General features: G+C 31.8%; 1 protein-coding gene across 7 annotated transcripts; it reads right to left on the minus strand.

Annotated features, from left to right (window-relative positions):
- Positions 1–26,047, minus strand: LOC128187258 (voltage-gated potassium channel subunit beta-2-like). 7 transcript variants are annotated; one of them, XM_052857561.1, is made up of 17 exons: positions 25,911–26,047; positions 23,840–23,929; positions 18,139–18,245; positions 17,472–17,515; positions 12,887–12,924; positions 8,203–8,282; positions 7,571–7,633; positions 6,751–6,840; positions 6,507–6,550; positions 6,071–6,157; positions 5,713–5,798; positions 5,114–5,234; positions 4,407–4,501; positions 3,458–3,578; positions 3,108–3,196; positions 2,835–2,923; positions 1–1,681 (listed from the first exon to the last, which is right to left on the minus strand). In XM_052857561.1, the coding sequence occupies exons 3-17, from the start codon at positions 18,189–18,191 to the stop codon at positions 1,642–1,644; spliced, it is 1,140 nt and encodes a 379-aa protein (XP_052713521.1). In that variant the 5' UTR covers positions 18,192–18,245; positions 23,840–23,929; positions 25,911–26,047; the 3' UTR covers positions 1–1,641. The 7 variants fall into 7 exon arrangements, with proteins under 7 accessions (XP_052713521.1, XP_052713520.1, XP_052713523.1 ...); XM_052857560.1 differs by lacking the exon at positions 25,911–26,047 and having other exon boundaries at positions 23,840–24,007; XM_052857563.1 differs by lacking the exons at positions 23,840–23,929; positions 25,911–26,047 and adding an exon at positions 23,203–23,734.
- Positions 26,048–26,278: the final 231 nt, after the last annotated feature.

Raw genomic sequence — 26,278 nt, forward strand, 5'->3', positions numbered from 1 at the left:
TAATAAGGATAACTTTATTAAAATCTTAAAGATTCAACCAATAGAAAAATGAAAAACTGACTACATTTGTACAATAAAAGTGAAGGCTAAAATAAATTAACTGATATGTTGTAATACCATCTACTTGTAAAGTGCATTGATGAAGGGACTGAATCATGTGTTGGTTAATAAACTTAATCACACAATATTCATGAAATACCTTTACCCATTATCAAATAAACATATTGTCTATTGGTTAACAAAAATTGCAAATAGTCTATCAGGTAACTGCTTTTTCAAATTTAATATACCAGTAACAGTGTTTTTACAAATATCTTTAAAGCACATGCTAAAAATGATAAAATAATTATTTTTTTCCTTTTAATTCACATGAGAAATGAAATGCTTCTGTATTTTGGGCATCAAGTATCTCTAAATACTACTAGTATATCACAGTCATTCATAATAAAAACCAGTGACTAGATAAAAGTTTATCCCACTCCACAATATAAATATAATCTACACAATAGTGAGAAATAGCTAGGTAATAAAAAGTTTGATAGAGGTCACATTGTCTAATGCTGCATCCACAGCTCAATGTCAATCTATCAATATGACTTGTACAGTGTATACCATTTGCATTGTCTAATTTGCTGAAATGCATATCTGCATGCTACTGGCCTCAATCAATTTCTGACCACAGTAATACATACGTTACAACTCTGTAAGAGTTTCACCACTGAGCATACCATACATCAAGTCTAAACAGGGTCTGATCTATACAAAAAATCAGGACATCTATAACATATAATTATGACAGAAATGGGAATGTTTTGGAGGAAAGATATGGTAGTCTGTGATGAAATGGATCATTGTAACAAAGATTTAATTTACTGTTGTATCAGCCAGTACGTGCCTCCATTACACACTTTCAGGAGCATTGCCAGCCATAATGCATATATTATTAATACAAAAAAGTTTGAAATTTTCACAAGGTTTGTGCAATATGAAAATAAACACACACATCATACCTAGTTTGTCTGTTTGATTTCATTTGTTTGCTGTTTAAAAACAATAAAACAGTTTTCTAAAATTCATGTAAACAGTATTTTGGCACTTGAATTTCAGAGTTGATATAACCCTGAGGTAATAAACAAACTGCAGATGAAAAGTAATTATTTCAAGCAGATTAATCTTAGAAATATGATTAACAAACACAATGTGTGTTGGATCACTAAGCTGCTCCACTAGTGCATAAATCAGATGGATAAAAAGGAGAAAATATTTATACATGAAACTTTTTACAATACTTTTTGGTTTGATATTTCTTAACATTAAAAGAAAATTGAGATGAATGTTGTCTTAACACAGGTAAACATACTAGCAAATACATTAGACCTAAGGATACTCCAGGTAGTGAGGTTGATTCAACCATTTTTTTCTCATAAAAAAATCATGTCATATACAATTCAATATCACATTTTTGGATAACAAAGTTTTTAAGACATGAAAACAGAAAACATGTATACAAAATGGAATATCATTTCCATCTCACTATGACTTGGCTGTGCAAGTAAACAGTACCCAGAATGTTTTGGGGAGGAGTGAGAATTTTAACCTAATGACTACACAGGCTTGACAGAGCAATGTAACTACCCGGTATTATGTTTTAGGCTGAGTCTGAATGGAACGTCTAGATGACCTTTAAAGAAAAAGCAAAGAAATTTCTTTACACACAAATAAAATTCATATAATGGTAATTACTGGATAATTTGTAACTTCAGTATGTCAATTGCTGGATAATTTGTAACTTTAGTACGTCAATTATTGGATAATTTGTAACGTTAGTATGTCGATAAAAACTTGATGGGTCACTGACTGCTCCAATAAATGCATGAGTCTTGAAGATAACCAATATCAAATTTATTTCATTGAGTAAGGTTATACACATAGTTAACAAGATCATGATCATTCTTCAAATCAAGAAACTTGAACTGTTTTGAAAGAAATGCTTTCCTTAATTGTTTTACTTTACCTTACCCAGAAATTTAAAGCTAATTCTTTTTTGTTTACTATAACTGAAACATGAATTGATTCCAATTACCGGTATGTTAAATAAGCAAAATAAAATATTACTGCTTTATAAATTCTTTTTATTCTGCTTTAATATTTTACTTTCATTTATATTTGGGCGTTCATATTTAGTTGAGATGAGTATTGCTAATATTTAAGAAATTCATGAATAAAAGGGGGATTAAATTTATCTCTAAATTCTGTCAGACAAAATGAATGTTATAGAGTAATTTTTAATTTAATTAATTGTATAAAACTGAATATCTATCTCTCATGCCATACATGACTGTTATATTGGTAGTGCTTGTTAATATAGATAAAGTACTATATTGGTGCAAATATCTAACATCTATACATCCAATAGTACAACAATATCATGCTTTTAAGAAGGTTACACATGATTAATGTTAATTAAGTAATAATACATGTATTTTCTTATATATCAATAGTTATCAAAATCTTTCTTTTCCAATTCAGTAAAAAAATAAGTTCATGATATCAATAAATGTGCCCCCAAAAAATAATGATACCCACAGGTTAGATGGAAAAAAGAAAATGATATAAATAAGATATAAAGTTAATACCCAACATCCCAAATAAACAAAATAGAGAAAACTAGAAATACCATCTTATAACATATATTGTTCTAAAAACAACCATGCAATTTGCTCTGTGTTGCCAAGTATGTGTCAAGGTATGGAAAGGGAGATAACTGTCATTGGAGATATATCCAAGAGCAACAAGTCAACTAGCGGGAACAGTTGTACGAGAGTGATTATCACCTGTTAAACCCATCTCTCCTTCCACCAGGACGATTTCCCAGTATCTTGTCAAGTTCTGCCATAACTGCTGGGGTCAGCTTTGGAATCCACTACAAAATTTCTTGTCAATTAAAATACCCGGTATCTTAATTCCAAAAGCAAAAGAAATACCGGTACATGTAAGGTACAAGAATAGAATAAGATAAAATCACAATAAAGGTCCAATGATTTGGTAAGAATTTTTGCATTGAGAAATAAATTTACCCACTGAATTAATTGTCTACATCACCATACCTGTAATGCCTGAATGTTGGTGTACAGCTGATCTACCGTTGAAGCTCCTAGTAATACACTATTTACATTGTCATTTTTCAAGCACCAGGCTGTAAAAAAGAAACATACTTTTATTTTTTTCAATGTTTTTTTAATTCAAACAAAACAACATCAGTTCAATAACTGCTAATGAAAAGGAAATGTAATATTTTGGTTTCCTAGGCTACTCTTAAAACTTATGTCGGACAGGTTTAACTGTGATTTATTTCTTAAGAATTCAATGAAAAAATAATTGCATCGATTTTTACTGATTTTATGATACCATCCTTTAATGAAAGGAAACATGATCACAAATAGTTTCTTTTCCTTACCAATGGCCAGCTGAGTAATGGAACAGCCAATTCTGTCAGCTATGACTGCAGCCTCTCGGAGCTTGGCCTGCTGGCGTCGACCGTCCTCGCTCAAGATTTTGTCTTTTAACCAGACATAACCCTGAAATATTTCATCATATAACTATAATGTGTGTGGATTTTGAAATATGCAGATGGAGCTCGAGTTATCTCTCTTTGAACACCACTTCATGAAAACAAAGCCTTGATGAATCTTGTTTGCAAGAGACAAAAAAAAATTACAAAATTTTGACACATTTCTAGAGCAATTTACTTTGAAAAAGAGGATAATTCAGGATAACAAACTCTACTGGCACCTTTCATGTTAATCCAATACAGAATATTTAAATCTGCAAATATCTTTTCTTACACAAACCTACAGAATAGCAAAAACCTTCATTTCTGTGTGAACTTTTTAATGATGTAACAATGATAATCGCACGCATTTATCATTTAACGAATGCATTATTGAAAACAAAAACACAGTTATGTTAATAATTCTGAATGATTTGCCTTTCTTCAAAATAAATTTAAGTAACAAACAGAATGTTAAAAAGTTCACCGGGATATAAACCTGGGTTTACTTAGTACATGATCATGTCTTCTGAGAAGCCCTTTGGGTATCACAAGATATGATCAAGTGACCAACCAATTTCATATCTCGGTAAACTTATTACAGTAAAACACGCTTATAACGAAGTGCCAGGGACGGGCGATTTTACTTCATTATAAGCGTAATTTGTTATATACCATCAAGTTTACAACATGAAATAGGGACTTGGGGAATGAAATTCACTTTGCTGTAAGCATCAATTCATTATAAGCGTGTTCGCTATAACCATGTTTTACTGTAACATGCTGTTTGTTTCTTAAATAACATTTTTAATATACTTTTCTGTAAGTCTTATCATTACATCATGCGCTTTGCTACCTTGAGAGCTGCCCTGGAATATATAGGAACACCATCATCATATTTCCCTGTCAGTACTCCTCCTGCTAGAGGGGACCAGGTTATTGTACCAACACCTACAGAAGAGCGAGATATCAATCATATGCAGGGAAATGGTAGCTATATATACAGCTCAATATTCTATTGAAATAAATATGCATGTACAGCATTCAAATAAATAAATACACCTCAAGAGAAAAGCAATATTCATTTACTGTAATAACCTGGTAAATATTAAATATACCTGGTAATTCACAATGTACTGTAAATGTTTTCATTTTGGAGGAGTATCATAATCTTTATATAAAAAGGTCATGAGTTGGTCAATTAGTATATGACTATTGCTTTTATGAAGAAATGACAATAACAAAGGAAGAGTGCTATATAATCAGATTAGAGGGCTACATTGTCATTAACATCAATCAATCTTTAGTCTTTGGAGGAAATGGCGCAACCCCCCAAAATACTCCATTTCCCTAGATTTAGCCATCTACATGAATAAAGGTTAATTTCTGTCCTTCAGGAAAATTTCCATGTTCCTAAATCAACTGCTTGCCTCATTTACGTTTCCAGTTACTCCAGCACTCCACAATACAATTTGTTTCAATGTATTGATCACACAAATTTTTGGAGAGAAAAAAAACAGCAATTATTTTTATGTCTGTGCTGTGAAATAGAAATACTGGTACCTATTTTGTGGTATAATTCTGGCATGGCTACTTCTACTTTGTCTCGTTGAAATAAGTGATATTCTGCTTGCTCAGCAACAGCAGGGATAAGATTGAACTGTCTGGCCACTGAATAGGCCTCCTGGGTAAAACAAGAGAATGTGTCTTAAAATTATCTCTGAATGTTATTGATGTATCATGTTTGTCTTTATCAATTGTCTTTATGCACACAAAATCACAAAGCCATTTACAAGCATCACATCTCACCATCAATAGTAATGGTGTGAAAATCAATGGTCTCTTGTATGCCTTATTATCAAGTAAATGAGTTTGAAAGCAAGTTATAATTGTTCACTGTTTCTTTCAACGAACAAGTTTGATACTTTGGTTTCTAACTGAACAAATATTATTAATAACCATCACAAGAAAAAACTGTATTGAATTTTGATGAGAATAATGTCTGTATTTTATACCCGGTAATACATCTAGTGCTTTCTATTTCAGTAAAATTCCTGAGAACTACATCTCAGTGCTTATTTGTACATTGTATAACAATTATCTGCCTGTTCTGTGTACTCTTGAGAGCCTAGAATTAGCCATTTGTTGCCTGTGTCACTCACCATGATCTCTGTAGGCGACCATCGAGAAGTCCCCCAATACATGGCCCAACCTTGATTGATTACAAATGTAAAAGCTCTTACTATCTCTGCAAAAGATAAAAGACAAATGCTGAGGCGTTTAATTAAATCCAGAAGTGTAAATCAATGACAAATCATTTACTTGGGAGCTATTTCCAAGTAAAAAGCTTCCTGCGAGATAGCAGTATTGACGTAACTCCTATGTGGCATGCAATAAAGATAATTAAGGAGACTAAGAAAAACTCTATATTCAAAACATGTTTATACAATTTCCACTTTTTACTATTTTCACCACTGTTTTTTTCCTTTAAAAGATATATTGGACATTTTTGTTACTTACCTTCCATTGGAGTATGAGGATCAGGTTTATTTGCAAAGACAATATCCACATAGTCTAGCTGAAGCCTCTCTAAAGAAGCTTTTAATCCTACAAATACATAAAATAACTCATGATTAACATGAGTTGATAGTTTAAACAAACAAGTCTTTAAATTAAAACGAGGAATAAATCTATCTCAAACAATTTTTAACATTCTTTACCGTAGATTCCTTAATTATTTAACACAAGTATTTAAATTATTTCCACAATTCCACCATGTACGGTAATATAAAATTGTGAACATCCATTTTGTATCTATATTTCATCTAATTCAAAACTGTCAGATAAATAATAGCAAGATTTTAAAATACTTGCTAAGTGAGAAAATGCCTCTTGTAATTTTATGCAGATATTTTTAATTAGGAATCTACATTAACTGTTATTGCCAATGAACTACCTTCAATGATATGCTTTCTTGATAATCCTCTCTCTGTTTCTGCTCTGAAGAAAGAATTTTGTAATAAGTAAATTTTTGCCCTATAAATCAAAGTACTGCAAATACTTGTAGGCAATATAATATATCATGCAAAACCACAGATTGCAATTTGCGAAACAACAAAAAAAAAAAAACCAACCCAAAAAACCTTTGTTGTGTTTTAATGAAAATAAAAACCTTATATCCTGTATTGTTAATATCTTACTTTCCTCCCCAATAAAGTTTAGTGGATATGATGTAACTGGATCGTCTCCATGCTTTTTTCTTCAGAATATTCCCCAAGGTAATTTCAGCTCTGTAAAGTACAAGAATTTCAATATCACATACACATCGTTAGAAAAATTAAACGCATCGGAACATTGGAACGTGGAAGCACTCTTTCCTTTCAAAAACCTGAAATAAGCTTATAATAAGGGTTTCTAAAATATCTATTAAACCCATCCTCCAATAAGTTTACCAATTTTAACAAATTCTATCCTTAACTTGCTTTTGATTTAAATTAATTCATTTACATTATTGATGCTGGTTATTGGACCTTTTAATAAACGGCAGCTCATGAAGGATATACAGGTCCTGTACAGCATATAAGTTATCATGTCAGTATTTTAAAATAGAACATGTAACAGCATGCTTTAATTGACTGTTATCTAAAATATGTGTGTATTCAAAGTTAGGCATGGATAATGGATCACTAATAAAGTAACATGCCTTCTGAAGGCCATTAGTCTCTACGGAAAATTGATGGATTCCTGTGCATTGGTAAAAATAAAAGTAATTAAACAAACAGCATTAATTCTCTCTGAAATATTAAGTGTAATAAGTACTAGTCTCTATCTAACGCATTCAATTTTACCCTTTTTACAGGTCTAAACTTCATGCAAATCAATGAAAGATTCCAATATCATGCATACATGGAGCCATGCATTGCTTCGTGGTTGTGCGAAGTTTTACATCTTTTTTTTGAGTGATGACAGTATAGGCGACATGATCTGGAGGTGTGGAGCAGTGATTTCTGACTGTCTTACCCTTCACACGTTTCCTGAATAGCCTCATAAGCAGAGGAAGGTAAATCAGGGTTGTCTTTTTTGCTATATACAGACGACAAAGGAATGAAATGTTGTATATGATTTACACACAAATAAAACTTTAGGTGCAGGATGGATATTAACATCCCCCCAACTTTTCCTCACAATGGCCTTAATACCAGAAACTTGATCCTTTGTTGGAGTGAGAGCTAAATTGAGGTATTACAAGCTTATAAGATAAGAGATAATTTCAAAAATTATATCAACATGCCTATACACTAAAATTACTCCAAACAGTCATTTTTCATTGTACTGTTTGAAATTACAACTTTGCAGTCTAGCTACTACAGTTGTAACACAAGTCTTTGTTTTTCAACAAAAACTTTTTCTATTCACTAGAAAGATATCTGTCATAATTTTACTTTAAATTCTCACTATAGAAGAAAAAAAAATAATGCATTCAACGTCACATTTGCTTTTCAACATTCAATACAAATGGTTAAGAACTAAAGTAGATCAATGCAGGTCTAGGGAAAAATCATTTAACAAAATTTAATAATAGGGAGAATATGTGATTATGAGGCTGACCCACTACATTGGATTAGGATTAAAATCTATATCTGTTAACTCACTTTCCAGCTGCATAAACCTCAGCAGTGTCAAAAAAGTTGATTCCACTTTCATATGCTAATGTTAGTATTTCTTCTGCTACCTAAAAATACAGCAAATCAAGTTTTCAAATTCATTTGTCTTAATGATATAATAGTGAAAAAATCCAAATGCTTTTTTATTTCCAATAATACAACACTTTAAGGGGGAAGTATCAAACACATAAAATAAGAAAAAGTCATTTGAACTTGAACATGGAAAATGCATCATCTAGTGCCATGGAAAAGACTGATGATTCAATGAAGAAAACTTGTTTGCAACGGAACTCATAATCAATAAGAATAATGCTGCAACTATACATTTAATGTGAATGTATGAACAATGTTTGTTGATCATCCATGTCCTCGCTTCAAGCAATTTGATTATTCTCTTCGTTTATTTATAACTAGCATGGCAGTATTGAGAGTCTAATTAGTTGGTTGTAAACCTGTAACTGAACTGACATGTTCATGATTTTCAAACTCAACTTCAAACCATATCTCCATCAAGAATTTACTCACCTTTAGTTCAAGCATACATGATTATACCAAGAAAACTTTTACAATGACCTTTAAGTCCTATCAAAATATCTAAAACTGATCTACCAACTTTTAAACCTTTATCCCTTCCCAAATATCCATCTTTAAAACCCCCCATCCCCCTCCCACCAAAAACTCAGAATCTGTAACCAGCACTTAGCACATTGGCACCTTGGGTTACTATGATATATTAAAGATTGCCAGTGATCCTATCCATCAGGATCTACAGTAGCTAGGTGTTGGGCTGCTGCTGTACCACCTCACAGTATACATCAGATGCTGGGGATCTATACAACCATCAGATCCCCCATCAGCAACTTGAGTGGGGTAATCAAATGTTTTCAATCAATAGACACTACTGCCAAGATTCCAGCACTGTCTTGTCTGCTTTCTTATTGATTTGCTGCATCCTGTGGACTTTCTGATCAGCATCCTTTCGTGTTTGTGATTGTTAAGCATTCCAACCATTTTTTTTTTTTACAAGACATTTACATTACAAAAATTGGTCTATTGATTGAGTATTCAATCGCACAACATTTGACAGGAAATTATTATTAACACCTAATGCTAAAAAGTAAGAATTTAAAATGAAATTTACATGCAAATGTCTGATTGAAAGAATGGGCGCCCTCATAAATTTTATTCACTTTGCATAGTACAAAGCAACCATATATGATTTAAATTAACAAGCAAAAGTCCATCTTTAAGGATTACGTTTACTCAGGGTTTGAGATTTTAAAAAATATTTTTACAAAGTTCAATATCTGAAGTCCAAAGTTGTTTTAAACACAAAATAACAACGTTATTAACAAATATCGATATTGATATCCATGATTTGTTTATTTGAGGAAGATATGCTCCGACAAAGGTAGATTAAAATTGAAACAGAGGAAATTCGGACTAAATTTTTCATTTTCTTTTTTTCTCTTAAAAACTTTCTGTTGCAGTGTAATTGCAAAAGTTAAGTTTTTATGTGTTTTTTCATATCATTTTACATATTTTATGCTTGTATTTACTTGTCTATATATTTATATCACTGGCTGGCACGCAATTGGAAAAATCTTTAAAATACATAAAATCGATTCAAGATAAAATATCTCAAAATTTTGATCATTGACCTTATATAATGTTAATGACAAAATAATACAGACAATTAAAACAGTTTTAGGCAATCAATGGTTTGGAACTCCTATAAGTCAATTTTTGTAAAACTCGATTTAAAATAGGTACAATTTTGAAAATTGATAGAGGAAATTCGGACTTAATTAAACTTTAAATATGAGCTTAAAATGATTCATTCAAATATAAAATTAGTAAAGCTATTCATATTTTATCATTTCCCATCCTACAAATTGTTTTATTATTTTTAATAATTAAAAAATAAAGAAAACCTTGAAAATGGTGGAAAATTTTGACAAATTTTGACAATTATTTCAAAAAACATTTAGAGGTCACTAGCAGAAAAAGTAGGTCATTGACCTTGTTATTTGAAAGTGAAAAATAGCACCACAATAGTGGGGCTACAATGAACAATAAATAGTTTTTCGTTCCTATTAGTGGATTTTTTTTCGCCCCTGAGTAAACGTAATCCTTAAAAAATTATAAGCAATTTGTGTACTAGCTGTTTTACAGCCAAATCTAGCATTTTTCTTTTTGTTTTTAGACAGAAACCTATCATGTGGAATAACTGAATGTGCAAACCATGTTGCAAAAATCTACAAAATATAAATCATACCCGTTTTTTATGTTACACATGGTACATGTATCTATAGATTCACATACCGTATATACTCGCCTATAAGTATTGTTCGCCTATAAGTCGGTTGCCATTTTTCAAGTTTATTTTCAAGATTTTGCCATTGACCCTCTTATAAGTCGGGTAATTTTTTCTGGATAATCAGTCTACAGATTGCCAATCAAATAAGCACATTTTATCAAGCATGACTATATTCTAGATAAAAAATATTGGTGTTTGACCCCTCTGTTATCATTTCTAGATGCAATGAATTTTTAAAAGTGTTGTGTTCAGTTAAGACATCTATCCTGGATGAGTAACTTTCGATTTTGGACGCCATTTTCTTTTATTGATACACTGATGAAAACTTGGTGTAAGCTATAAAAATATTTAAAATACTATTGAAAATAAAATGATAGTGATTTAATCCCCTGTTGACTGATTAAGATGGTATAGCCCCTTTTAAAAGTGGTGTGTTAGCTTGTGTTGTTTTAGGTGACATGCCATCTATAGCCACCAATAGAGCTATTATCACCTCATGTGTAATTTATTATGAATAAATATAAAACGATGTTTATTTTTTTTTAACAGACCAGCAATTATTCTTGTGTTTAATTCTTTAAGTATAAAACAGAAATTGCTGTTTTGTAATTCCACTAGATCGCTTTTAGACGCCATGTTTTTTAATAGTTTTCTGTAATCAGAGTTATCTTTCTTGAAGTTTGTATCTTACGATTTTAAACGCCATTATATTTTTTAATCACTCATAACAACTAGATTATAGCTCAACAACTATTTTAAATGCTACTGGAAATAAAATGACAGTGATTTTATCCCCTATTGACTGATTAGGGTTGGTAATTAGCCTCCTAAACTCAGTGTTGGCTTGTGTTGTTTTAAGTACAGTTATACCTACAGCCATTATCACCTCAGGCGTAAATAATTGCCTGTTTAAATAAAAAATACTATTAAATACACCTTGTTCATATTTTAAGAAATACAGTTGAAACTTTCAATGTATTTATTAAGTGTTTATCTTTTTAGCAATTAAAAAATAAAAATGTCAAGTATAGGGATCGCAAGTCAAAAGTTGGAAGCAAAATGGCACCCAAAAACGAAGTTTTACTCAGTGGAAAAATTATCTGATTGTATGTCATGCCTATAAGTCGGACTCCTACTTTCAAATCAAATTTCTACTCCCAAAATACCGACTAATAAGCGAGTATATACGGTACTCTTTGTCTCATACTTCTGGAGCTATGGTAGCCTACCTATATCACACTCTTTGCTTTATTTCAAAACATTTCACACTAAAAATAAATTATCTAGTTGTATTTCATGAAATAGAAGTTAACAAATGCTGTGCAGAGCTTCATTCAGCTATACATGCTGTGTTTTGATGAATCTTCATTTATATTGCATGTGGATTTTACACTTGGGCTTCATAAGTTTGCAGCATTAATTAATTGATGGCTTAACCGGAAAGTCTGACGTACTTCTAATTTCCGATCAATAGAGTATAAGCTTGAGAACTGGCTAATAGGAAAAATGGCTTGATAATTTTCTTTAGCGAGATACAGTAAAACTCATTTAGTACGAACACATATATAGTAAAATCTCGGATTTAATGAAGTTTTGGGGGTCCCCTGCAAAATTCTTATTGAATCCTTGCAAAATGTAATGGTTATAAACGGACTTGCTGACATATCAAACTGTTTTCGAGTCCCATAGAGGTATTAATAATGAAATTTACATCTTTTATAATGAAATGTTGTATAGTTTTAAAACTTAGAAGTAGCAATAGACATAATTCTTTGCATGAATTTAATTTCACAAAAATTCCTGCACTTACCATCCAATTATTTGAGGTTTTTAAAAAAGTTATTCTATTTCGTAAATTCCCTAAACTTATTAAAACATTAAAACAAATTCGGTATATGGATATAACAAATTATGGATATAACGAAATAAATAGACAGGTCCCTAGAACTTCGATATATGCAAGTTTTACTGCATTATAAAAATAAGTTTTTTTATATTAATTCACACTGGAAGATAAAATTTTCCCTGGAGGAGAAACATTATGGCTAAATTTCAGTAATTGCAGATAAGAATTAAGAAAAAAACCTTAATACCCATTTCTTTAAATATAATGATATTTGAATCATTTTCAAAATTACACACATAAACCCTATGTTAAACCCAACATCGCCATAGAAATAATGATTTCAGGTAAAAGCTGTATATAAGATACCCATAAAACCAGAATGGCATAGAAGTTACAGGGACATCCCTTTAGATTTCATTTGTTACATACATTGATTTTTGAGGATTAGGATGAAATAACACAATGTCTCTGACCTACAATAGAAGTAGTGAATAGTGGTCTCTCACCTCATCTGTCACCTGGCCGCCAAATGTCACCCAGGTTCCTGTAAAAGAGGGAAAACACATAGCATATCTGATATTGATAGTTTTAATATTTATTTTTATGATAACTGATTCAATTCAATGCTATTTATACACATATTGAGTGGCAAAGTACCTGGTACCTATAACCATACAAAAAATATGAAATAAAAGGCGCATTATTCTTAGAAAAAATTATCCAATCAAAGAGAAGTTGTGGTAAAACTTATTTGTTTCAGTAGTATATTCATGAATGGCAAAAAATTTTAAAATGCTAAACTCCCAGCAAAATAATGGAACCAAAGTTTCTGACAAATATGTACATACACGTAATATTACACCTCATACCCTAAAAAGTTTCTTGAAATCTGTTGGGCGGTTTACAAGAAATGCACTACAAAATAAAAAGGCTGTAGGACTGGCTGACAGACAGATCAAATACATTATACTCCAGCAAATCCTTGTGTGGTGTATAATAATTTTAATTTTGCCATACATAATTCATATCAATAATCATTAATTAATGATGATCACATAGGATACACATCTCTTTTACTACTCTGACTTTGCAAGTTTTAATGTTTGATATCCAAACAGAATCATCATACAAACTTTAATTGTTTTTTTTTATGTAGCAATATAAATCTGTCGAACAATTCTGTAATTGCACAGTTTTCCTTATGCATGCTAACAATTATGCAATAAAATACTTCACTAGGGAGGATATTAGAAGATATCATTCCTATCAGATTGTCGGGAAGCCCTCTTTTACCATAAAGTTGCTGTTATTATTTATCCTATCTCTCTCATCTGAATATATCTCTTCACTTAATGACCATGGCAAAATAAAGAGTTGATAGTTTTTGAGACATTTTGTGATATAAATATACCACTCAATTCCTCAAGACAGACAGGGAGTAGCTGGAGATTGGACTTCGTGATATATTTTGTTGTGATGTTTTACAGAAAAGATTGAGGCAGTAAGTGCAACATCATTGTTTGAAAAAAGATGAACCATATACATGTTTATAATTATAAAAAAAAAATATCAGGCATTCTGATAATTTATCATAGGAATGTCAATGTTGAATATCCTTGGGGAATATAGCTCTGAGGTGTATGATTTGTAGCAACATTCATTGGATGAAACAATACAACATTTGATGAACTGAAATTGACCGTTAGAACTCATTTATCACAAATATTTAAGTGAAATGACAATCAAAAAATACTTGGTGTTGATGTTGCTACAGAACAATCAAGCTTTACACAAAAAAGAAACTGACACCAACATCAACTCCCATTACCCATCAGGCAGTAGAGATTGAAGGAGTTCACCAATGATCATAAAAAAAGGTTGACATTGTTTAAGAAATAAACTGACATTTTGCAATATGCATACCTTTCCTTCCATCATGACTGATGGGGGAGGAGTGGAAATTGAGCAGAGACATGTAAACTATTTTGATATTCTCCAGGAAAGAGTTAAGGCATGGAACAATATTGTTTGTAGGAAAAAAATGAAGCATATATATAACAATTTAAAGAGACTTTGCCAAGCATTCCTAGAATTCATCCTTTCTACATCTTGAGATTTAATAGAGCTCTTCAGAAAGAGATTTGTAACTATTTGAGTCTAAAAATTGACAGTCCCTATTTTTCCAAGACAAGATAATAGAGGATTGTTTGACTTTGATAAACTGAAATGAACTGTAAGAGCTCAGCTAAATGACAGTCAAATAATCCACTTGATGTAGTGAGAAACACACGACTCAACAAGCCAAAAACAAAACATAATTATAACTACATGTATTTCCACAGAGTTTGTGTGTAAAAGGGGTGTTCAAAGGTTATTTATTTTACAATGATTGATAAACAAGTTCTACAACTTATATTAATTTCTTTCGTTGGCACGGATGTTAGCGCGAGGGGATCATTGATGTGGGAGGAAGCCGGAGTGCCCGTAGAAAACCCACAGTTCCAAGGAAAATGTAGGTACCCAATACTTACATTGCAACAGAACACTGAAGGTTACCTGAAGCAATTTACCACTGTTTACTGCAGATGCAAACATTTGCTCACAATGCTCCTATCAGCCAAAATTGAATCCATAGACATGCATCCATACATTTCAGCACCATTATCATGTTATACCAGTGCCAGTTTGGATCTAATCTTCTTTTTTGTCATCTACCATAGTGTAACATCAAAGCATTGCTTTATCACTAAAGCCAATATTCAGTCAATTTAGAGACAATAGATGCACTTTGCAGTGATGCAATCTGTTTGATGTTGTAATAGTTCCCATTTTTACTGGCACCTAGTTGGAAATAGTCCATGCCTTGTTATTTCCGCATGTCAAGTACATGTGGCCAACGATATCAAAAATGGGTCTCAAGATCACACTATTAATAACAATATTCAGCACTGTTGTTCTTGAACAGTTTGAAAGTCAGTTAATGCTATTCAAATTGTTTCATCACTATGCAATGAATGGTTTTTATAAAACAGGCAGTCATCCAATGTGTTGCGAATAACTTTATTTTATGAATCATATTTTAAGTCATAAAACTGTAGGTTTGCACGACAATTTCCTTTACGGCATATTAATTTGATGGAGTACACAGTGGCTGGGAGCACAATATGGATTTTTTATTCAAGTTATCACTGGAAAAAATTGATATGTAATTTAATGTTATTGATCTTATCAATCCAGTTAGTTACAGTATTTCTGACTTCTCTCTAGGACTGAATTTCAATATGCAGCATCGTGTTGTTAAACATACGTACATGTTATTCTATTATTTTAAAAGTTTAATCCAATGAAATATTTGTTCCACTAAATAGAGAGATGATCATGAAGAATTCAATTGTTCTCCAAACATAAACTATATTATAAATATGCAGGGATACCCAATCTTAACTCTTGATAAAATTATTTACAGTTTTGAAAGTCTGCATACTTTCTCCCATTAACAGCTAATGCCATGCCAATTCCCTTGATGAAAAAGATGCTGTGTGATAAGTAGAAAATTCTAGTCCCATCAGAGTCAATTTTCATGATGATTATTTTCAACAACAATCTTATACCCTTGAAATATGCTTTGGTATACATGTATTGACATTAAGGGTTTCTAGTTTAATGGTCTAAATATGGTATGCTTTTTTCCCCTTTCTCCCATTAAATACTGACATATTTTCTGACATAAAATATTCCTCACATACATCCTTAAATAATGATTTATTAGTAAGATATTTGTGATTTTCTATAACATCAAAAATAATAACCTTATCTTTTTAAAACTGGGTCTATGGTAACCTTGTCCATAATGACCAATGCAAACTAAACACTTAGGCACAGCTAACTTAAAATTACATACATGTATTATCCTAATTCTTACAAACCAAAAAAAAATTTATGGACCACCCCTGAGAAACATTTGAAGTGTTTGAATTAGAATGATAGAGGTTTAATCTTTCACCAATCAAACAGCATTACTGAGATTCTAGTAATTCTTCCATAAAATCTAGAGTAAATTGCTTTTCAAGTGGATTTGTGCTTTCTCTGAAACAAATAAATGGTTCAAATTCCACAATCTCAAATATAACCCCCCCCCCCCTTTTTACATTTCCATTTAAGGATCAGGCATCCTAGAACAATTTTGCTAAAGCTCATGCAAACATCAAAGATTGTTTCTAATTGAAATACATATAAAAGCAAATGCATGCAGTCAAACTTTATAGCTGTTAAGATTGCAATAGCTGAAATGGAACATTAACAATTTGTACAAAGCTCTATAGTTTAGACATATCTATCAAAAACATGTCATCTGAGAAACCATTTTCATGTTCAGAAAGGATTTTATCTACAAAACAGAACTAGAAAAAGCAATAAAAGTAATTATTTCTCTTGCATGTAGATGACCACCAAAGAAATCTTTGTGTTTACCCCCTCAACATCAAAGCATGCTGAGCAAAAAGCCTTATGGAAGATGTTCTTTAACTAGACAGTTCAGAGACACACTGAATTAAAGGAGTATAAACAAAGCATCAGGAAGATGTAAAACAGACATTCTGACCTACAACTATAGACCCCACTGAGGTAATTTTTCACTATAAGCACTATCAAGTTCTTACTCAATCTCTCAATATATATCTAAATTACCTAATTCAAATTTCATTGGCAACCAATTGGATATGTTGTCTGTTATACATGTACCGGTATATGAAAATTGCATATATATGTATATAAATAATACTTGTAATTAGTGCAATCTGTAATTTAAATTATTACATTTTTTTTAACAAAAAATATGAAAAAATTCTTCTTGCCTGATGCCATTCTTAATGAAACATTAAATAGCACATACATATTAGAAACTGAGTACTAGTGACTTAATTAATCCAAATTATGGTATAGGAACATTTGACGTAGTAACAAAATTTGCATTTATAGGTATTCTCTCAATTAGTACCTAAATGCTGCTGGAGTTAGAACACTTGCAAATACATAAAGCCACTCTCTATATATATTTAATCATTATTATACTCCATCATTACTAATTCATACCTAGTCCAATGGACGACACTCGCAGACCCGATTTCCCCAGGTTTCTGAAAATAAAAACCATAATAATTACCATACTGAGAGCTTCAAAAATCTCCTCTTTCTTTGAAATGCTGCTACAGAACTAACATAAAAGAACTTTCCATTTTTACATTAAAGCTGTTTGAGTTTTTTAAGATTATGGAGGATTAATTAGGATGCAGATCTGAAAACTATATCACTTTGAATCTTTTTATGTAATAGTTTTCATCTGCTGCTTCAATTTTGTTGATATTATTTTATCCTTTTAACATTGTTTCAAGGAATACAAAGTCTTCTTTCAAAATGTTAAAAACAATCAGTCTTTTGTATACTAAAGCAGCATTTGAGTAAAAGAGTTAGCAGTAATCATTTCTGACTTTAAGATTTATTTTACCATTATCATGACTACAATCTATCATCATATTAATTAATTCCATATTCAATGATCATTTAAAATTTTTAAAAATGGTACTGGTGCTAAATGATAGAGCATGAAATTTTGTTCCACAGACTTCTCCTAAATAATAAGTGAATTTCTAATAAATGACAATAATGGTAAAATAAAAGAGATGACAGGAGGGGGTGTTGAGGATGATTCTAGATATGTTAAATCACACCTTAATAAGGTACTGAGATACAATTAACATACCTGTAGGTGACCAGTGAGCTGGAGCTGGAACTACTCATTTTGCGACTGCTCATGTTTAGAATGGGGGCCTCCAGGGCATGGAATGGCGCGGCTAGCGTCCTACTGCACTGAAACACAACATTGAATAGTTATTACTTCACTAATTGAAAAGTATAGGTTATGATTTGAAAAAAAATATATAATTCAAACAAGGCATGGCATGCATCCTCAACCATTTAACTTCAAATTATCAGCAACTGAAAATATTAATTAATGGTTAGTTGAGGTTTTTCTTAAATTCCATTTAATAAAACACCTTTTTGAGACCAAAATAAACAGTGTGAAAAAATTTAATTTTTAAACCCATTTATATACAGTCAAAATTACAATAATTTTTTTGCATTGTCAGTTATCTTATGAGTATCTATAGGCTGTAAACCAAATTTTATTGAAAGCGAGTAAATGCCAAGAGGTTTGCAAGAACTTAATTTGTCAGCGCAACATCATATTTCACACTGCGAACAAGTCAATGAATGCCTCTATTTTCACTTAAAAAATGCTCACTTATAAAAATAAGCTTCTGTGAAATGAACATAATCAACAATTAATAATGTGAATAAAAGTTGGTTTACAAAATACAAGTATATATTTGATAATCAGCTGCACTTTACATTTAACATTTGAGATTTAATACTTGCACTTACCATTTGGAATTTATGGTGAATGCCAATATCACAGGTATCAAACAGAATGTTATCACTTACAAAAAATTATATCAATAACTTGTTTCAAATTCATCTTTATTGATAATGAAATCCAATCCATGTTCAATTTAACACCTAAAACCCCATGGCAAAAAATAAATCAGCAGCAGCGAATCAATAGGGATCGACACTGTATTCTCAGAAATAAAATTCCATCAGTCTCCACGAATCTAAAGCCAGAGCAATATGAGAAAGAGGAGGAAAAAATCCTTTGATTAACACATATTGAAGTTGCTGCCAAAGCGATGCCAATATTTGTCTGTGTTGTGATTGGGATAAATCAGGCCATTGATAGATTGCAAGCAGCTGAGTCCTTCAGAAATAAACACTCAGTCTAAATCCAGCTCTCCCATGTGAAAGTAACAAACAGTTGAGGCCACTATTCTTAGAAGTGCTTTTTGTGTTTACCCCTACAGATGTTTAGCGGTAGACAGAAATCAGTGCTGCACTGGTTCACTCTGTGAAAGTAGTCTTAAATTAGCAACAGACAATACTGCTAAGCAATAATAGACAGGATTAACAAGCTGTTGGGTAATCAGTGTGCCTGATTTTCGAGATTAACTGCTTCCAAACTAAACATCCAGGCTGTCCAAAATGCAGATCAATACTGTTCTAATAACGAGAGGAAATCAAAGAGATGAAACAATATTTACTCAAAGACATCATTCTTTGTCTCAAGAGAAAATGCAAACCCAAAGCTGTATTTCACTTTACACATTAAACAGTCCACAGTCTGTAATCCAGATAATTTACAAATCAATGTGTGAACTGTAAATAAAAGTGTGGAGTTCCTTGTGGTTATATTGGTGCTGACCATCGCAACTAGAGGCTAAGTAAGCTAATAAAGTTCTGTATATGAACCAATGTGGATTAAATAATTGGAAATGAAAATATATCTATTGGTGGTCACTTTTTTCAAAGAAGTGGAATCACCTGTATAAATAGATGAACTTACATATAGGCCTGCCAGTAACCTATATCTAGACTTGCATCTAAAGTAATGGAAAACAGAATGGAATCCTGAAAATATGTCAAAATTCTAGATACAAATCGATCTAGCTTTTACATTTCTTAGTATAAATAAAAAATTCTTTTTAAAAAAATGAACGAGAAATGTAATGAACTGTTATAATTGAATAATCCTTCAATGGATACAGATCATGATTTTGTGCTTTATGATTACTGGGTCCAGTAAAACACAACTTATAATGCAGCAATGCACCACGACGAGCTATACTTTGATTCACTATAAAAGTATTTTGCTATATCTAAAAAGTTTCCAATACACTGGGATAAAAATGACTTCACTGTAATCCTGATTTCATTATAATCATGTTCACTGTAAATTTGTTACACTGTATGCGCCATTTGTGCAATAACTAAATGTTGCAACTGTCAGTCACAGTACTTTTTTTTTTAGAGGAAGAAAAGAAGAAACCAGTTAGCAAGAAGTTTGCGTTGGTTATCACTGGTAAATATAAACTACACTCGAACAATGTAATCATGCTGACTATGGTAGTAAATTCTCTGAACTTTTTAATAAATATTTCATAGTAAAACTAAGAGATCTCATTTATCATTCCCGAGAGCAAATCTAATTGATTTAATCTGAAAGCAAATTCTGATTTCAATCTTTAGTCATTACAGCACATCAGCCCTCAATATTGCAATTGCCTCCTTACTCTATACATTATAGTAATAAACCATAATGCAAATGTTCCAAATATTTGTTTCCCGTTATAGCAGATCCTTCAGTAGGAATACTTGAGCTACTGTCAGGAAAATGGGTCTGTAATAACCTGTAATTGTGCAAGATATGCCTCCACTAAAAATTAATACTTCTATCTGTTTCTGATTCTAAAAGAGCAGCATGGTGGTACATTACATAAATCTTCCAATTACAGCAGCAGGCTTTAAGTAGCAGTACGTCATGGAGGCCACAGGCTTTTTGGCAGCTCTCAACAATACCTGACATATAATAAGGGATTACAGACTTCTTCTCAGAAACATATTAACAGAGACAGCATAAAATATGGATTTCTACCCAAAAGCACTGGAGAATAAAAAATTGTCTAGCAACAAAATTCACAAAGACTCCTCTTAGTATCCATTTTGAATGATTGATCATCAAATCCAATTCTTGGCGGGAGGAGAAAGAAGGGAGATCGAGGATGCGGGGAGTTGTAACATTATTCCTCCAATAACATGAAGACCAAAGTCAGAGGCGCAGGTCACAATATTGTTCCTCATCACTCTGTGGTTAGGATCACAGACCTCATTATTGTAAAGAGATAATTACAACACAAAATCTGCCAATATTGTTTAGTATACTTCATCCTACTTGCGTCAAAGATGACCTTGACATGAACGAGAATGTATACTTATGTGACTTTCTATTCATCAAAGGCTCAAAATGCACCCTTATCTGTTCTTTTGCAGTGCTTTTAATTAAGTATGAAATGAAAATATGCAGCAAGAAGATTATAATATTTATGTGGGTTTATCTAGAGAATTCAATAAATATCTTTCATATCAAGTCCTTGACAGAATCCAAAGAACATTAATATATGAGGAATCAACGTCATCCCTCTCTGAAGAGCTTATAATCAGCTTTATATCAATCTATTTCAATCCTTGTCGGCAAATTTAGGTTCAATAAATCTTTACAGTGTTTAATATAGTGCATGCACCTGCAATGTTGCATCTGAGATACAACTTCCTCTGTACAAAGAACATGTCACACCCTGATAAACTGTTAAGACATATAAATTTAACCCTCAAAAAACACTCAAACCTTTTCTCTCCTTTTTTTGACTGACGAATGACATATTTCAATAGGAAAATCAATATTTGCTTATGTTTAAGGAATATCAACAAACAATAAGCACTTAAATCATTTTGGACAGCTGTCATTTGCCATCTGTGTACTGTAGTATATAGCTACCATCAGCTAGATGTAGCTATTAATTTCTGATCTTTAGCCTTCTACAAAGCCCGGTAACGACATCTGATGCCAGCTAATGCATCATGTTTGGCCCACAGTGGTCATGGCTAATCCAATATTTCAGTCATATTTACCAGGATATAGTCTACACTCTACAGATTGCCAAGAGCCCCATAAATCTCTTATATAAAGGTTTGTTTTGTTTTATTGATATAGTCTTGAAGGAAACTGCTGTAGCTCCAAATACTTTTTTATAATGATTGTGTCCCTTTTGACTTAGAAATTAGCTTTAATTTTATTTGTATTTACTAGTACATGTAATGACCGTATATGATTTGAATACATATGTCATCTCTGGGTAGGTAGTGTCGTACCCAGTAAATAGAAGCAGGCTAATAAGATTCCCATGCATGTACTTACACTTGGAGCAGCTTTAACCAAACTGGCCATGCAATATGTGACAATCAGAGAATTTTTGTTAACGTGAATTTTCATCAAAGAGGTGAGTGGTTCAACTGCTATCAGTTATATATGTCTTATTTCAGGACATTATATCCAGTTAGTTTGTGGGTATAAGTACTTTCTATAAAACAGGATCTGGACAAGCTTAATTTATACATGTTTAAGGGAGTTGTTATTAATATCCTGTACATTTATGTAAGTGGGAGTGTAAATTAATCAAAAATTAAATTCATAAACAAGTCTGATCTAGTTTACAATATATGCAAGAATTCAATTATTTTTTGTAGAAATAACTGTTTTGCACACAGTGTACAAATCCATTGTACAAAAATCACCATTTCTTACCTATTCTAGTTCACCTTTATAATATACAAGTATTAATCAATCTACATACAGATCTGTACAAAAATTTATCACAATGTAAATGCCCATCAAACAGAATCACAAGCTGAGTCACTGAATAAAGAAAAATGGTCATGCCGACCTACCTTATTTTCAATAATCCCCTGAGTCTAGACTCCAACTTTGCACTGATAGGTGAATAACAGTATCAAAGTGACATCAATAACCACTCCGTACACCTAAAACTATCTATCACAGGTAGGGAGTCTGTATAGATGAACTTGGCTGCTGCTTCATACAGGGGGCACTGGGCACCAGACTTTATCTATTTGTTCCACATTTGTTATTTATTACATTCCCACATAAGTTCATCATTAACTTAATTACTGGCTGGAAATAGCCCATTGCTGCAATAAAAACATAACATCTCTCCCCGCTGTCAACAACAATATACATACTCATTGTTATATTGATTTCAGTCCATTGTTGAAAATATACCCCAACCTTCCATTAATATTTAAAGCTAGTTTTCCATGCATGTGGACATTTACAAGCAAACTTACATTGTATTACCTTTATTCAGCCCCGAGTTTAAAAACACATCTGATTAGTTGGCAGTTATCGAGAATACTGACATGAAAGAAAACATACCCCAGCCTTGTGAAGTGAAAGGTTTAGACTTTTGGTTCTTGTTAAAAGGAATATATTGCAATCACTAATCAGCCTTTAAAAGTGTGTATTATTTGCTTTGTATGTTTTATGATTATCTTTGTAGGTGTTCGACCAAAACGCAACCTTCAACCTTTAAAAAGTTCCTAAATATGAAATTACCAATAGGTGTCATTTTTACTCAAGTTGCCCACAAATTACTCATGCATTCCTTTTATAAATGCTGACTGCATGGCTTGAATACATTAGTTCAATCAAAATGCACTTAATTCAGTTAAAATGAAATGAATTATCTTCTGTATCATATATATGCTGTCCTTCCTCCCATTAATTAACCTTTTTTTAACTAATGCTGTGATTTCTCTTCACATTCTCCTTTAATTTTTACTAAAATATGAAGATACATTTTACTTGGAAGAAATACGGCACTTAATATTTGTGATGAAAGAGTAATTTATTAAGCAAAAACATGGTTTTCAATAAAAATCAATACCGCAGTACCTGGACACTTTTGTCAAAGCATTTGAAGTAAAACACTTACCTAAGATTATCCACCCATTGTATATTTATCAGCCCAGTGCATTTCTCTGATATGGCACTGACATCATAAAAAGCCTTGAAATCCCTTTATCTATTGTGAAAAGAAAGGAAACATATTCAGAGTTTGAAAAATCAATGAGTCTGTTTAGGTTTGCTCATTTACTATTAATTATATACATGTCAAGCTATGAGAAACAGCTTTATTGCTGCATTGATTTTTCCTGAGCTAGAGCAGATTTCTGATATTTTCACACTACTCGGAGGTGCTTAATTGTTAAATTAAACATAAAACCAGCTTATTCACAGCACTGAATCATGGTTGGCTGATGATGATGTTGATTTACCAGATAAAGAGCAACAACTCACATATTTAAATGAAGAGTTTGAGGGGAAAAAAATCCATGATATTCTGAAAATCATGAATTGAATCCATAAATCATAAGTAAAACAAAAGGCCTTTATACACTATATGATTAAATTAGGACACCCCCCCCCCCCCCAAAAAAAAAAATCAATAGCAAACACCCAGATATTAGTAAAAGCCTCTTCGTTATTGGGCACAAAAAAGAAAATAAGATTTTCATTTTTTTTCCTCTACGTGATTCAAAGAACCATGTAACTATAACCATAATATCAGAAACCAGGGGCCATGAACTTCATTCCTTTCATAACTATGTACAAAGATTTTACAAATTTTACAAAAATTTGTACAGAAAGGCCAAAGGGTGTGAGGGGGTGGACATGTGAACTCGTAAACATATGATGGACAAAAGTTTATAATAATATTATGTCACCTGTGTGTAATCCCACCTACACTAGTCACTAGTAGTGACCATCAGATAGAGAAGAAAAACTCAACCAAAAAGAGAAAGAGTGGAGTTCCAATTGCCAGCTAGCATCTAGATTATAGCCAGTCATACTACTCCACATTAATGGTTGAATATTTTGCACCACCCAACATGACATTCCAACTGATCTAGCTTAAGAAAGTTTAATCTTTTGCCTACACAGGCTGTTATTTGAAAGGTGAAGAGACTTCATATGAGCAAACAAATAAAAAGGTTAATATGCATTCATTTTTGTTCTACACCAATATAACTCCATTTGTGCTCTTTGATCAATTTAAACTTCAACATTTATTTCTAAACAATGTTCAATATCAAGACCAAATATTCTTGTTGTTAAGTTCTTCATTATCTCAAAGGACATCATTTGAATTCTTTTTTATCTAATCAATTTAATGAATGCTTTTGATGATATTTTTCTACAAGTACAATCAACAGGAATCACGATGCCCTGAAGATAAATCGTGCATATATTCAAGAACTGTTTTAAAAATTTGAGACATTATTTGATAAATGTCAGCCAGTTTACACAATTTTCAACAAGCGTTCACTTGAATAAAGTTTATTGTAAATAATCTTTTTAATGTACAAGTCAACTTCTGGACAAAATTACTTGTCATGAATGAAACATATTTTTCTACAAGTACAATCAACAGGAATCACGATGCCCTGAAGATAAATCGTGCATATATTCAAGAACTGTTTTAAAAATTTGAGACATTATTTGATAAATGTCAGCCAGTTTACACAATTTTCAACAAGCGTTCACTTGAATAAAGTTTATTGTAAATAATCTTTTTAATGTACAAGTCAACTTCTGGACAAAATTACTTGTCGTGAATGAATACTTACAATTTTACAGTAAAATTAATTCAAAGCTCGTGAAATTCAATTATGATACATGAACTAGTAAATAAACTTTTGATTTATTGTCTTTTATTACCAACTGTCAAGTATTCTCTAAAATTGTGTTCAACTTTATATTTTATTTTGTATTTCTTCCTAATAGCTAATTATTGTGTTTTGCTTTTTTGTTTGATTGTTTTTGTTGTTTTTTTTTTTGTAATGTAACATCAACATGGCTGATAACAACAATGTAAATATAAAAGCCTTAAAAGTAATAGATTTAGTTTGTATATTTTCCTTCAGAATTTATAACAACTTTATTTCGATGGAGAGAGAGAGAGGGAGAGAGAGAACTAACTTTAAAATTATATTCGTCTTTACCCATATATGGCCAGATAGTGTCTTTACGTTGGTCTGCACAAAATGGGACAGTCATAAACATAGGGCACTTTAACATCTTATTAGCAATGGCTGTATATCTATCATGAATGCAATATACTTATGAAGGACATTTCTTCTGCAACTTGGTAAGGTTACGTCATCGCTAATTTACAGGATAGCGAGCCCGAACCATGTTCAGCATTGGGATGAGAGAAAAGGTGTGTGTTTGTTTGGACAGAATCAAACTTCGATAATTAAATAGAAGACTCGAAATTAGACTTACAGCACAGAGGACTTCAAAAGAAATGTTGTGATTATTTGAAATGAATATATATTTAATCAAATCAAATTGACTATATAAAAATGTA

Source organism: Crassostrea angulata, chromosome 6, assembly GCF_025612915.1.
Source record: "Crassostrea angulata isolate pt1a10 chromosome 6, ASM2561291v2, whole genome shotgun sequence".
Lineage (NCBI taxonomy): Eukaryota > Metazoa > Mollusca > Bivalvia > Ostreida > Ostreidae > Magallana > Magallana angulata.